The 12,196-nt window shown below is 42.6% G+C and overlaps 1 protein-coding gene and 1 long non-coding RNA gene across 4 annotated transcripts in view; one reads left to right on the top strand and one right to left on the bottom strand.

Annotated features, from left to right (window-relative positions):
- The window catches only part of TRIP4 (thyroid hormone receptor interactor 4), a 67,853-nt gene that overhangs the window by 46,588 nt on the left and 9,069 nt on the right, over nt 1-12,196 (top strand). For all 3 annotated transcript variants that reach the window (XM_016927677.4, XM_024348972.3, XM_024348973.3), the window contains one exon: nt 11,001-11,103. In XM_016927677.4, the coding sequence (XP_016783166.3) occupies nt 11,001-11,103 (103 nt within the window). The remainder of the gene's footprint in view (nt 1-11,000; nt 11,104-12,196) is intronic.
- Nucleotides 10,795-12,196, bottom strand: part of LOC129137231 (uncharacterized) — a 61,301-nt gene continuing 59,899 nt past the window's right edge. Inside the window, exon 3 of the long non-coding RNA XR_010151736.1 lies at nt 10,795-10,881. This is a non-coding gene — a long non-coding RNA (uncharacterized LOC129137231). The remainder of the gene's footprint in view (nt 10,882-12,196) is intronic.

Consider the following 12,196-nt stretch of genomic DNA (forward strand, 5'->3'; position numbering starts at 1 on the left):
GGATCACCTGAGGTTAGGAGTTCGAGACCAGCCAGACCAACATGGAAAAACCCCGTCTCTACTAGAAATATAAAATTAGCTGGGCGTGGTGGCGCATGCCTGTAATCCCAGCTACTCAGGAGGCTGAGGCAGGAGAATCACTTCAACCCAGGAGGCAGAGGCTGCAGTGAGTCGAGATTGTGCCATTGCACTCCAGCCTGGGCAACAAGAGTGAAACTCCATCTCAAGAAAAAAAAAAAAAATGAAAAGGTAGGTTTGGTCAGATGATAGATAGTTTTGAATGATAGGCATTCAAATCTATCAAATGATAGACATATCAGTTGTGGGATGGGAAAGAGTGTTTTGAAGTTTTTTTGAGGCATTAACATGATCTGAGGCTTGCTTGAGGGAAAACTAATTTGGCAGAAATATGGAAGATGGAGTGGAGATATTCTGAAGATGGGAAGACCAGTGAGAAGACAGTTGTAGTCCAGGATAGAGATGTTTGAAAAATATGTTCTAGGATAATGCCAGTGAAATGAGGCAAGACAGGAACAATGATGCAAGGGGCTTTATGTAGGTAGAATCAATTACTTGATATGATGCCTTCATTTTACCTTTAAGTAAACCAAGGCTTAGAGAAAGTGGTCTATTTGATCTAGAAAGAATATGCTGTAGTGTCGCTATCTACTTGGAATCTGTTCAAGACTTCTTGGTTTGTCATCTAGTCTACCATGTAAACCAAGTGGCAACTTATCTTCTAATTTAAGATATTATTGGCCAGGCATGGTGGCTCACGCCTGTAATCCCAGCACTTTGGGTGGCTCAGGTGGGCAGGTCACTTGAGCCCAGGAGTTCGAGACGAGCCTGGGCAACCTGGTGAAACCCCGTCTCTACAAAAAATACAAAAATTAGCTGGGCATGGTGGCATGCACCTGTAAACCCAACTACTAAGGAGGCCGAGGTGGGAGGATCCCTTGAGCCGGGGAGGCAAAGGTTGCAGTGAGCAGATTGCATCAGTGCACTCCAGCCTGAGTGACAGAGTGAGACCCCATCTCAAAAAAAAAAAAAAAAAAAAAAAGATGCCGGGTGCAGTGGCTCACGCCTGTAATCCCAGCACTTTGGGAGGCCATGGCGGGCAGATCACGAGGTCAGGAGTTCAAGACCAGCCTGGTCAATGTGATGAAACCCCATCTCTGCTAAAAAAATACAAAAAAAATCTGCCGGGCGTGGTGGCACGTGCCTGTAATCCCAGCTACTCAGAAGGGTGAGGCAGGAGAATCCCTGGAACCTGGGTGGCGGAGGTTGCAGTGAGCCGAGATCGCGCCACTGCATTCCAACCTGGGCGACAGAGTGAGACTCTGTCTCAAAAAATATATATATATATTATTATTGCTTAGAATATTATATAATCATGCATTCATTAAGTATTTATTAACTATCTGTCATGTGCCAGGCACTGTGTTAAATACTAAGGATCCAGAGTTTTAACAACATTATTCCATCCCCTCTAGATCTTTAAGTATACTAGATGAAACTGAGACAAGAAAACCCAACCATAATAATTATCACATGAGTAGTGGAATACACTAAGGAAGGGACCCAACTGTTAACTTTGCATGGCTGGAAGTGGGATGGGAGGGGGAGTGTAAAGGAAGCTTCTTAAAAAAAAAAAAAAAAAAAAAAAAAGACAAGTCCTGCAGAAGCAATGCTTCCTGGAATACCATAATGGTAGATTGAAAAAAAAAACAACAAACCTGAACAAAGTAAAATTTATATTTTCTTCAATAAACCATTCTACATCATGTCACCATGCCCTTGTCCACTAGGACAGCTCCTGCTCATCCTTTAAAACATCTCAGGCTGGGCGGGGTGGCTCACGCCTGTAATCCCAGCATTTTGGGAGGCCGACGCATTTGGATCACCTGAGGTCAGGAGTTCGAGACCAGCCTGACCAACATGATGAAACCCCGTCTCTACTAAAAATACAAAAATTAACCGGGTGTGGTGACATATGCCTGTGTTCCCAGCTACTCAGGAGGCTGAGGCAGGAGAATCCCTTGAATCCAGGAGGCGGAGGTTGCAATGAGCTGAGATTGTACTATTGCACTCCAGCCTGGGCAACAGAACGACACTCCGTCTCAAAAGAAAAAAAAGTCAGCCAGGCACATTGGCTTACGCCTGTAATTCCAACACTTTGGGAAGCTGAGGCGGGCAGATCACGAGGTCAGGAGTTCAAGACCAGCCTGGGCAGCATGGTGAAACCCTGTCTCTACTAAGAATATAAAAATTAGCTGGGCATGGTGGCGGGCGCCTGTAATCCCAGCTACTCAGGAGGCTGAGGCAGAGAATCACTTGAACCAAGGAGGCGGAGGTTGCAGTGAGCTGAGATCGCGCTACTGCACTCTAGCCTGGGCAACAGAGCAAGACTCCATCAACAAAAAAAAAATCTCAGATGTTACTCTCTGAAGTCTTCCCTAACCCCAGCCCATTTCCTCCCTAACAGGATTAATTTCCTTCTTTGGGTTCCTACTGTGTTCATACTTCTATTACTGCTTTTTTTTTTTTTTTTAATATTGACATGTAGTTCTTTAGGTGACCATCTATGCCTTTTTTTTTTTTTTTTTTTTTTTTTTAATAAGGAGTCTCACTCTGTTGCCTGGCTGGAGTGCAGTGGCGTGATCTCGGCTGCAGGTTGTGTGCCACCACACCCAGCTAATTTTTGTATTTTTAGTAGAGACGGGGTTGCACCGTGTTGGCCAGGATGGTCTCCATCTCCTGACCTCATGATCTGCCTGCCTCAGCCTCCCAGAGTGCTGGGATTACAGGCATGAGCCTCCAGGCCTGGCCTAGGTGACCGTCTATGTCTTATTCACCTTTATATCAGTGTGCTAACATAGAGCCTGCCATGTAGTAGGTGCACAGTAAGTGGTCATGACAATAAATAGAGAGGGAGACAATGGTAGATATATGAAAAATCTTGGCCGGGTGTGGTGGCTCACACCTGTAATCCCAGCACTTTGGGAGGCTGAGGTGGGTGGATCACGAGGTTGGGAGTTCAAGAGTAGCCTGGCCAACATGGTGAAACCCTGTGTCTACTAAAGATTAAAAAAAAAAATTAGCCAGGCGCATACCTATAATCCCAGCTACTCAGGAGGCTGAGGCAGGAGAATCTCTTGAACCTGGGAGGCAGAGTTGCCGTGAGCTGAGATTGCACCATTGCACTCCAACCTGGGCAACAGGGTGAGACTCCATCTCAAAAAACAAAAAAGAAAAAAATGCCATATGAAAGGATTTGAACTGTGTTCTAAAGATACTCATATAAAGTCATGTTACTTTGTTTTTGTTTTTTTGAGACAGAGTCTCACTCTGTCGTGCAGGCTAGGGTGCACTGGTGCGATCTCGGCTCACTGCAACCTCCACCTCCCAGGTTCAAGCGATTCTCCTGCCTCAGCCTCCTGAGTAGCTGGTATTACAGGCGCACGCCACCACGTTTAGCTAATTTTTTGTATTTTCAGTAGAGACGGGTTTTGCCATGTTGGCCAGGCTGGTCTGGAACTACTGTCCTCAGGTGATTCACCTGCCTGGGGTTCCCTAAGTGCTGGGATTACCGGCCTGAGCCACCACACCCAGCCAAAGTCATGTTTTAGGATTGTCCTGGCAGCTGTAGGAAGGATGTACTGGATGGGGCAAGCCTGAAAACAGAGATGATTTAGGAAATTATGGTTGTCCAGTTGAGTTATGATGAAGATCTGCAGCAATGCTGTGTCAGTTGAGTTGAAGAGAAAGGATCTGATGATTGGAATGTTTAGGAGGTAAAGTTTGTAGGACTTAGTAATTTTACTGGATATGAAGGGTGAGAGAAGTCTAGGATCAACTTGGGTTTCTTTTTTGTTCTAAAAGATATGTTATTTGATAAAGGAGTATTGTTGACATTAATAACACCAGATTGCTTGACAATGACCTTACCTTGATATGTTAAGTGAAGTCAAAGATCTCTCAGAGCACTGCCTCAGAAGTTTTCAGTTGAGTCAGACTAGCCATTGGGAAAATAAAATCTAAAATTGGCACAGCCCTTAACTCAAGAGAAGTCTTCAGCATTCTGAGGTAATAGTCTCAGAGTGGACTTTGTTGGTTGAAGACCTTACCATGTACTGTCATTCATTCATTCATTTATTTATTTTGAGTTTCGCTCTTGTTGCCTAGGCTGGAGTGCAATGGCACGATCTCAGCTCACTGCAACCTCTGCCTCCCAGGTTCAAACGATTCTCCTGCCTCAGCCTCCCAAGTAGCTGGGATTACAGGCATGCACCATCACATCTGGCTAATTTTGTATTTTTAGTAGAGACAGGGTTTCTCCATGTTGGTCAGGCTGGTCTCGAACTCCCAACCTCAGGTGATGCACTTGCCTCGGCCTCCCAAAATTGTCTTTAATTAAAAGCAACTTTCTTCTGGTTTTCACTAGTTTAAGTTGGAGTGGAAGCCTATTATATTAAAATGAAGACCAAAAATAATTGTCATGAGTGGGTGATTCCCAGTTAGGCCTTGAAGAATCAGGCCAGAAAAGTTATGAGGTTAATTTTAGAGAAAATATACTTGTTTGAGTTCTTTTATGTGGAGGTTCTAGCATATGATTCCACAGGGCACAGAAAACCACAGTGGAAATGTTACTGTCGATAAAATGAGACCTGGTTGTAGCTGCTTCAACCAGATTGTCTTCCACAAATGGCTATAAGATCTGTAAGTTTGTGTGTGTCTTATCACTTATTTCTTTCACCTGGTACATATATGGATTGTCTCTGTAGCATTGAGCTGGAAGCCCCTATCTTAGATACTAGGCATGTGACTTGAATTGGGTTACTGGTATATGGGAGTTCAACTATCCCACTTTGGGCCAAGTGGTATGATCTTTATTCAACCCTAGTCAAATATTCAGTCGTCATCTGGTCAAAGTATTATGATCAGTAGGTCACCCTGAAGTAAGAAAACGTTTATCTTCCAGTAGAGTGGGGCCTGGGGTGGTAGTTATCCTGTGACACCTTGAATTGCTTTGAAGGAAAATATAAATGAGAACTGTTTATCACAGAGCACAGTTGCTTGCGGGATATGCTTCCTTGGATCTGTTCTTGCACCTCTTTATCAGACTCATTTCCTTCTCTCTTTCTGCATATTATCACCTCAGTCTTCTTGGAGTTGGTTTTCAGCTAACGAGATTTCAGACCCTGATTTCATGTTCTATCTAGTTCCTCAAAATTCAGACCAAGAATGCCTACACCAAATATATGTTCTTTGTTAATGAATTCCCTATTATTGTTGCTTTAGTTATTAGTTCTTCAACTAACAACTTATAAATCTTTTTTTTTTTTTTTTTTTTTTTGAGATGGAGTTTCACTCTTGTTGCCCAGGCTGGAGTGCAATGGCGTAATCTTGGCTCACTGCAACCTCCACCTCCCAGGTTCAGGTGATCCTCTTGCCTCAGCCTCCCGAGTGGCTGGGATTACAGGTGCCTGCCATCATGCCGGCTAATTTTTTGTATTTTTAGTAGAAACGGGGTTTCACCATGTTGGCCAGGCTGGTTTTGAACTCCTGGCCTCAAGCAATCCACCTGTCTCGGCCTCCCAAAGTGCTAGGATTACAGGCATGAGCCACCATGCCTGGCTAACGTATAAATCTTATATCTGGAGACAGATATAAGATTTACAGATCATCTGGGAATTTGTTGTGAAGAGTGACATAGTTTAGGAGTTATTGATCATTTCAGTACAAGAATGAATAAGAATGAAGGGGAGGCTTGAAGATTTGGTGAAAATGCCCATTTTCCACTGAATCAGTGGTGGTTGACAAAAACTGCTAACCAATTTTTTCTCTTATGAAAATGGCAAAAGAAATTTATATATATATATACATATTTATTTAGTCCTCTAAAAAAAAATAAAATTAGACAGGTCTGGTGGTGTGCACCTGTAGTCTCCAGTACCTCCTGAGTGGCTTGAGCCCTCCAGGTCAAGGCTGTAGTGAGCTACGAACACACCACTGCACTCCGGCCTGGGTGACAGAGTGAAACCTTGTCTTAAAAAAAAAAAAAAATTAGCTGGGTGTGGAGGTGCGCATCTGTAGTTCCAGCTACTTGGGAGGCTGATTTAGGAGCATCACTTGAGCCCTGAAGGTCCAGGCTGCAGTGAGCTGTGCTCACACCAGTGCACTCTAGCCTGGGCAACAGAGTGAGACCCTATCTCAAAATAATAATTAATTAATAATAAATATAAAATAAAATGTGACATCCAGAGCTTATTCACATTCTTCACCTCCCTTCTCTTATTCTTTCTCTGGGTAATCTGCATTTTAGTTTTCTGACTTTCAGACAAGATATCCCTTACTTGTGAGGATACAATGTAAGTATATAGTGGCTTGTTAGTATGTAATGTGGTCTTTAGTGTCCAGGCCCTGGTTATGGGGATTATGGTTGTCTTTTTTTTTTTTTGGAGGTACTGAGGCTCTGCCAAGCTAACTTCGTTTTAATGCATTTGATAATGAAAAATAATCTCTTCTTCCAATGCATAGGCTTTACTTTATTCCTTGTAGGCCACTTTGCTTTTCACCTCTGTTTCTTGTAAGCTCCTTGAAGTTCAGTGCTAGTAGTAGGAAAAGGGATATTCACCTGGAACTTTAATTTGAGATTCATCTGGGAAAGTTGATTTTTATGTTTGTCTTTATTGTGAGGCATGATGGGTCCAAGGAACCTATTGTTATTTAATTTGTCCACCATTTTTCCAGTTTTTCCCACTATTTAACATTTACTTACTCTGTTAATACACATTAGGGTGGTTTTTCTTAAACATAGAGCCATACTGACCACTTGCCAAGACACAAGCTTAGGGATAACACATTAAGAGTAATATCTACTTTTACTTAGAGTTATAGTTCTAAGAGTGTACAATTCCCAGCATATGTGTATTCACCATGAATAAAATAACGTTAATGCACAAGTTGGTAAATTCATTTTTTTTATTTTTTTTTATTTTTGAGACCGAGTCTCGCTCTGTCACCCAGTCTGGATGGAGTGCAGTGGTGCGATCTCGGCTCACTGCAAGCTCCGCCTCCCGGGTTCACGCCATTCTCCTGCCTCAGCCTCCGGCGTAGCTGGGACTACTGGTGCCCGCCACCACGCCTGGCTAATTTTTTTGTATTTTTAGTAGAGACGGGGTTTCACAGTTTTAGCCAGGATGGTCTCAATCTCCTGACCTCGTGGTCCGCCCGCTTTGGCCTCCCAAAGTGCTGGGATTACAGGTGTGAGCCACTGCGCCCGGCCAATTCATTGCGTTTTTATTCAACAAGTATTTATTGATTGCCTGCTGTGAACTAGGCATGGTCCTAGATGCTGATGAGTAAACAAAACAAAAATCCCCGTCCTCATGGAGCTTTCATCCTAGTGAGTCGAGACCAAGTAAAAGTTCTAAATAAGTAAATTATATTGTATCAGACGATGGTAAAATAAGGCTGGAGAGGGCCGGGCGTGGTGGCTCACGCCTGTAATCCCAGCACTTTGGAAGGCCAAGGCAGGTGGATCATGAGGTCAGGAGATTGAGACCATCCTGGCTAACACGGTGAAACCCCGTCTCTACTAAAAATACAAAAAATTAGCCGGGCATAGTGCTGGGCACTTGTAGTCCCAGCCACTCGGGAGGCTGAGGCAGGAGAATGGTGTGAACCCGGGAGATGGAGCTTGCAGTGAGCCAAGATTGCCCCACTGCACTCCAGCCTGGGCAACAGAGCGAGACTCCGTCTCAAAAAATATATATATATAAATAAAAAATAAGGCTGGAGAGGTAGTTTAAGAGTGCCAAGTTTGTGGGGAATTTGGTGCTCTGATTTTAAATAGGGTTATCAAGAATATTCACTAAAAGTTGACACTTCAACAAAGTTCTGAAGGAAGAGAGGGAAGAAGCCATGGAAATATCTAGGGTGAAAAGCATTCCAGGAAGAAGGAAAAGGCAAGTGCAAAAAACCTGAGGCAGGAACAACAAGGAAGCCAGTGTGGCAAGAGTGGAGTGAAAGTGAAGGAGAGAAGTAAGAGAAGGTATCAGAGAGGAAATGGGGGGCCAGATTGTCTATGGACTTGTAGGTCATGGTAAGCAAGGACTTAGACTTTTATTCTGATTGAGATGAAAACCCGTTGGAGAGTTTTAAGCAGAAGAATGGTGTGATCTGATACAAAAAAAAAAAAAAAATTAGTTCTGGCAGCTGTGTTGAGAATAGACCAAGAGGGAAGTTAAGGGCAGAAATGGACCACTTAAGAGGTTATTGCAGAAGCCCAGGGAGACATTATGATGGCTTGGACCAGGGAAGTAGCCATTGAAATCTTAAGAAATGGTGAGATATTGGATATACTTTGGCTTTTCTTTGAGACAGGGTCTCACTCTGTTGCCCACGCTAGAGTGTGTGCCACTATGCTTGGCTAATTTTTTTAATGTTTTATTTTTTGTAGAGATGGGGTCTTGCTATGTTGCCCAGGCTGATCCCAAACTCCTGGGCTCAAGCAATCCTCCTGCCTGGGCCTCCCAAAGTGCTGGGATTAGAAGTGTGAGCCACCGCACCTAGCCAGGGAAAAGAATTCTATCTTTGGATGGCAAGAGTGAAGATAAAAAAAAAAAAAAGGATTCTATCAAGTTCTACTACAGATAGATCAAGTTCTACTACAGATAGATCAATTAAGATGAGAACTGAGCCAGGCACGGTGGCTCACGCCTGTAATCCCAGCACTTTGGGAGGCTGAGGCAGGTGGATTACCTGAGGTCAGGAGTTCAAGACCAGCCTGGCTAACATGGTGAAACCCTGTTTCTACTAAAAATACAAAATTAGCTGGGCATGGTTTTGGACGCCTGTAATCCCAGCTACTCGGGAGGCTGAGGCAGGCAGGAGAATCGCTTGAACCCAGGAGGCAGAGGTTGGAGTGAGCCGAGATCACACCATTGCACTCCAGCCTGGGTAACAGGGTAAGACTCCATCTCAAAAAAAAAAAAAAAAAAGATGAGAACTGTGAATTGACCGTTTGATTTAGCAACATGGAAGTCAACAGTGACCTTTACAAGAATGATTTTGATGGAATGATGAGAGTGAAAGCCTACTTATAGTGAATTCAAGAAAAAAGTAGGAGAGGAATTAAAGGCAGGGAGTACAGATAATCTTTTGATGAATTTTGTTGTAATGGGAATCTGAGAAATGAGTAGTAGCTGGAGGAGGATGTGGGATCTGGATAAGAGATTTTGTTTCATGTCAGACATTACAGAATGTTTGTGTGTTAATAGGATTGATCCAGTAGAGAGGCAAAAACTATTGATATGGAAGAAAGAGGAGAGATTGGCTGAAATGGTTTATGGTGTTGGAAAAGCAGAGCTGTTGATTGTCCTTTGCCTCAATGGTCTCTAAGCCACAGGGAAGGAAAAATAGGAAAATTAAAGAGATAGTAATTATGAATGCTGCTGCTCTGGTCTCTGTAGAATTAGGTTTGGAGATCTTGATGGCAGCCTCTGGTTTTATTTGTGCCAAAGCACCTCAGCATGGATCTTGTGCAGAGCTTATTTCCTTCTAATACCCAGCAATAACAGCTGGGCCCTGTTTTTCTTTGGCTTCTGAAGATAAAAGGGATAAGAAAGAAGAGGGTTTACCTTTGTATCTGTAGCCTTACTTTTCTACCGTGAACATTTGACCCTGCCTATTAATATGATTGTGGCTGATAGTTAATATTAAGTTTGTTTTATTGGCTGGGTGCGGTGACTCTCTCCTATAATCCCAGAACTTTGGGAGGTTGAGGCAGGAGAATCATTTGGGTCCAGGAGTTTGAGATCAGCCTGGGCAACATAGAGAGACCCCATCTTTAAAAAAAAACAAAACAAAAACAAAGTACATGTCCCACCTCTTCCACACTGAAAGCCATGGTGTATGGGCAGGGCCAGATGCTACTAAAAATCCCTTCTGTTTTCTCCACAGCATCACTTATCATGTAGGACAAGAGTGGTCAATAAAGAAGTTTAACTATTCATGCTTCTAGTTACAGAGAAATTTGAATTTCCTTACTTTTTAAAATGAAACTTTTAGTGGCTTAGACTTTAGAAGGCTTATCTTAGCAGTCAAATAAGGGTGGAAAATACAGGTAATTTCATACTTTTTATGGTAGTTACTAGGAGAAAGTCTTCTCTGGTAATGAAGTCTGACCCAGAAGCCTATGAGTCATATTTGTTGAATGTGCTAAACATAAGACATAGTAAGATAGGAAATAATGAAATTCCAGCTCAGCCATTGCTAACCCCCAATTGTTCTTAAATTGTGATTGTGTAGCCAGCATAGTCTTACTCTAGGTTCTGTGTCTGTTTTTACAAAAAAAGTAAAAGTCCTAACTATTCACACAGATTTGTTTTTATGATAAGAGATCCAAAGGAGGTTTCTAAATAATTTTCAGAATTGCTCTAACCAGTTACCTTTTCACCCGAAGTAGATCTGGAAAGCATCCAGCAAAACAGCTTTTGCATGTTCATACCTTTCAGAATGAATCATCTTCCTTCCCTTTAGCTAGAGAAGGGCTATGTGTACTGTTTCTGGCAGAATTTCCACAGATGTTTTATTTTTCTTAAGTCTTCCAGTGCTTCACTTGAGTTGAACCTAGGGGGTACCTGATGTTCCCCAAGGAGATCTCTGAATCTCCTGACTCTTGGCTGTTTGTGATAAAAGAGCAGTCAGTTCTGATTCTTCTGGGAGGATTTCAGGTATCCTTTTTTTTTTTTTTTAAATGAAGTTGTTCCCACTATAGGAAATCAGAGATGGCAGGCAATAGACTGTATAATGCTGTACTAAGGATTGTAGAAAGGTGAAGGTTTGTTCTTGCTTGTTGAGCATAATCCTCTTTACCTGTGAAATGGAAAGTACTATCATCAGAATGTTGAGGTGAAATCTGGGACATCTTCTGTTCTCCTTAAATTCAAAGCTTGTCCCAACTAGCCTGAACTTTTTATTTTTATATTTCACAGTTTCCAGACATCAGTCAAGAATCTGATTCTCCATATGTTTTCATCTGCAAAAATCCTCAGGAAATGGTTGTGAAGTTTCCTATTAAAGGAAATCCAAAAATCTGTAAGTCATGATTTTTTTTTCTTTAAGACTAGTCAAGTGCAGTAGTAAGGAATGGGGAAAAAAGTAGAACAAGGAGTTCAATCTATAACTGACTGTGAACAATCAGTTGAGGTAACCCACTACCTTTGGATCAGCCTGTAAGTCATAATCTTTGATGGTCTAATTTTCTTTTCTTTTCTTTTTTTTTGTCTTGCATCTCATTTGTCTAGATTTTTATAAAATCTTCCCTTTTGGCCGGGCACGGTGGCTCATGCCTATAATCCCAGCACTTTGGGAGGCCGAGGCAGGCGGATCACAAGGTCAAGAGATCGAGACCATCCTGGCCAACATGGTGAAACCCCCCCCCGTCTCTACTAAGATTACAAAAAAAAAAAAAAAAAATTAGCTGGGTGTGGTGGTGTGCGCCTGTAGCGCCTGTAGTGCCTGTAGCGCCTGTAGTCTCAGCTGCTTGGAAGGCTGAGGCAGGAGAATCGCTTGAACCTGGGAGGCGGAGGTTACAGTGAGCTGAGATTGTGCCATTACACTCCAGCCTGGTAACAGAGCGACACTGAGTCTCAAAAAAAAAAAAAAAAAATTTATTGTGTTCTGTGGGTCCCTAGTGTTGGAGGCTTAATATAATTATACTTATCAATAACTTTATGTTAGGTTAACTACAGTAAAGCCTTTCCAAAGTATACCTTGATCCACAATTATCGGCATAGTAAGTCGCTCTAAACTTCAATTTCAGATCCTATTACATTAAAATGCTATTTGTCAGCCAAAAGAGTGTTTTGCCCCACTGTACTGCTCATTAAAGGAAGTAGTAAGGCAGTGCAGTGGCAACATTGTCATTTATCCATTTATTCATTGTTCAGTATTCAACTCAAGAATAAGGGCTGGGCGTGGTGGCTCATGCCTATAATCCCAGCACTTTGGGAGGCTGAGACGGGTGGATCATCTGAGGTCAGGAGTTCTAGACCAGCCTGGCCAACATGGTAAAACCCCGTCTCTACTAAAAATACAAAAAATTAGCAGGGCATGGTGGTGGGCACCTGTAATCCCAGCTACTCGGGAGGCTGAGGCAGAAGTATCGCTTGAACTCGGGAGGCAGAGG

This window comes from Pan troglodytes, chromosome 16 (assembly GCF_028858775.2).
Source record: "Pan troglodytes isolate AG18354 chromosome 16, NHGRI_mPanTro3-v2.0_pri, whole genome shotgun sequence".
Taxonomy (NCBI): domain Eukaryota; kingdom Metazoa; phylum Chordata; class Mammalia; order Primates; family Hominidae; genus Pan; species Pan troglodytes.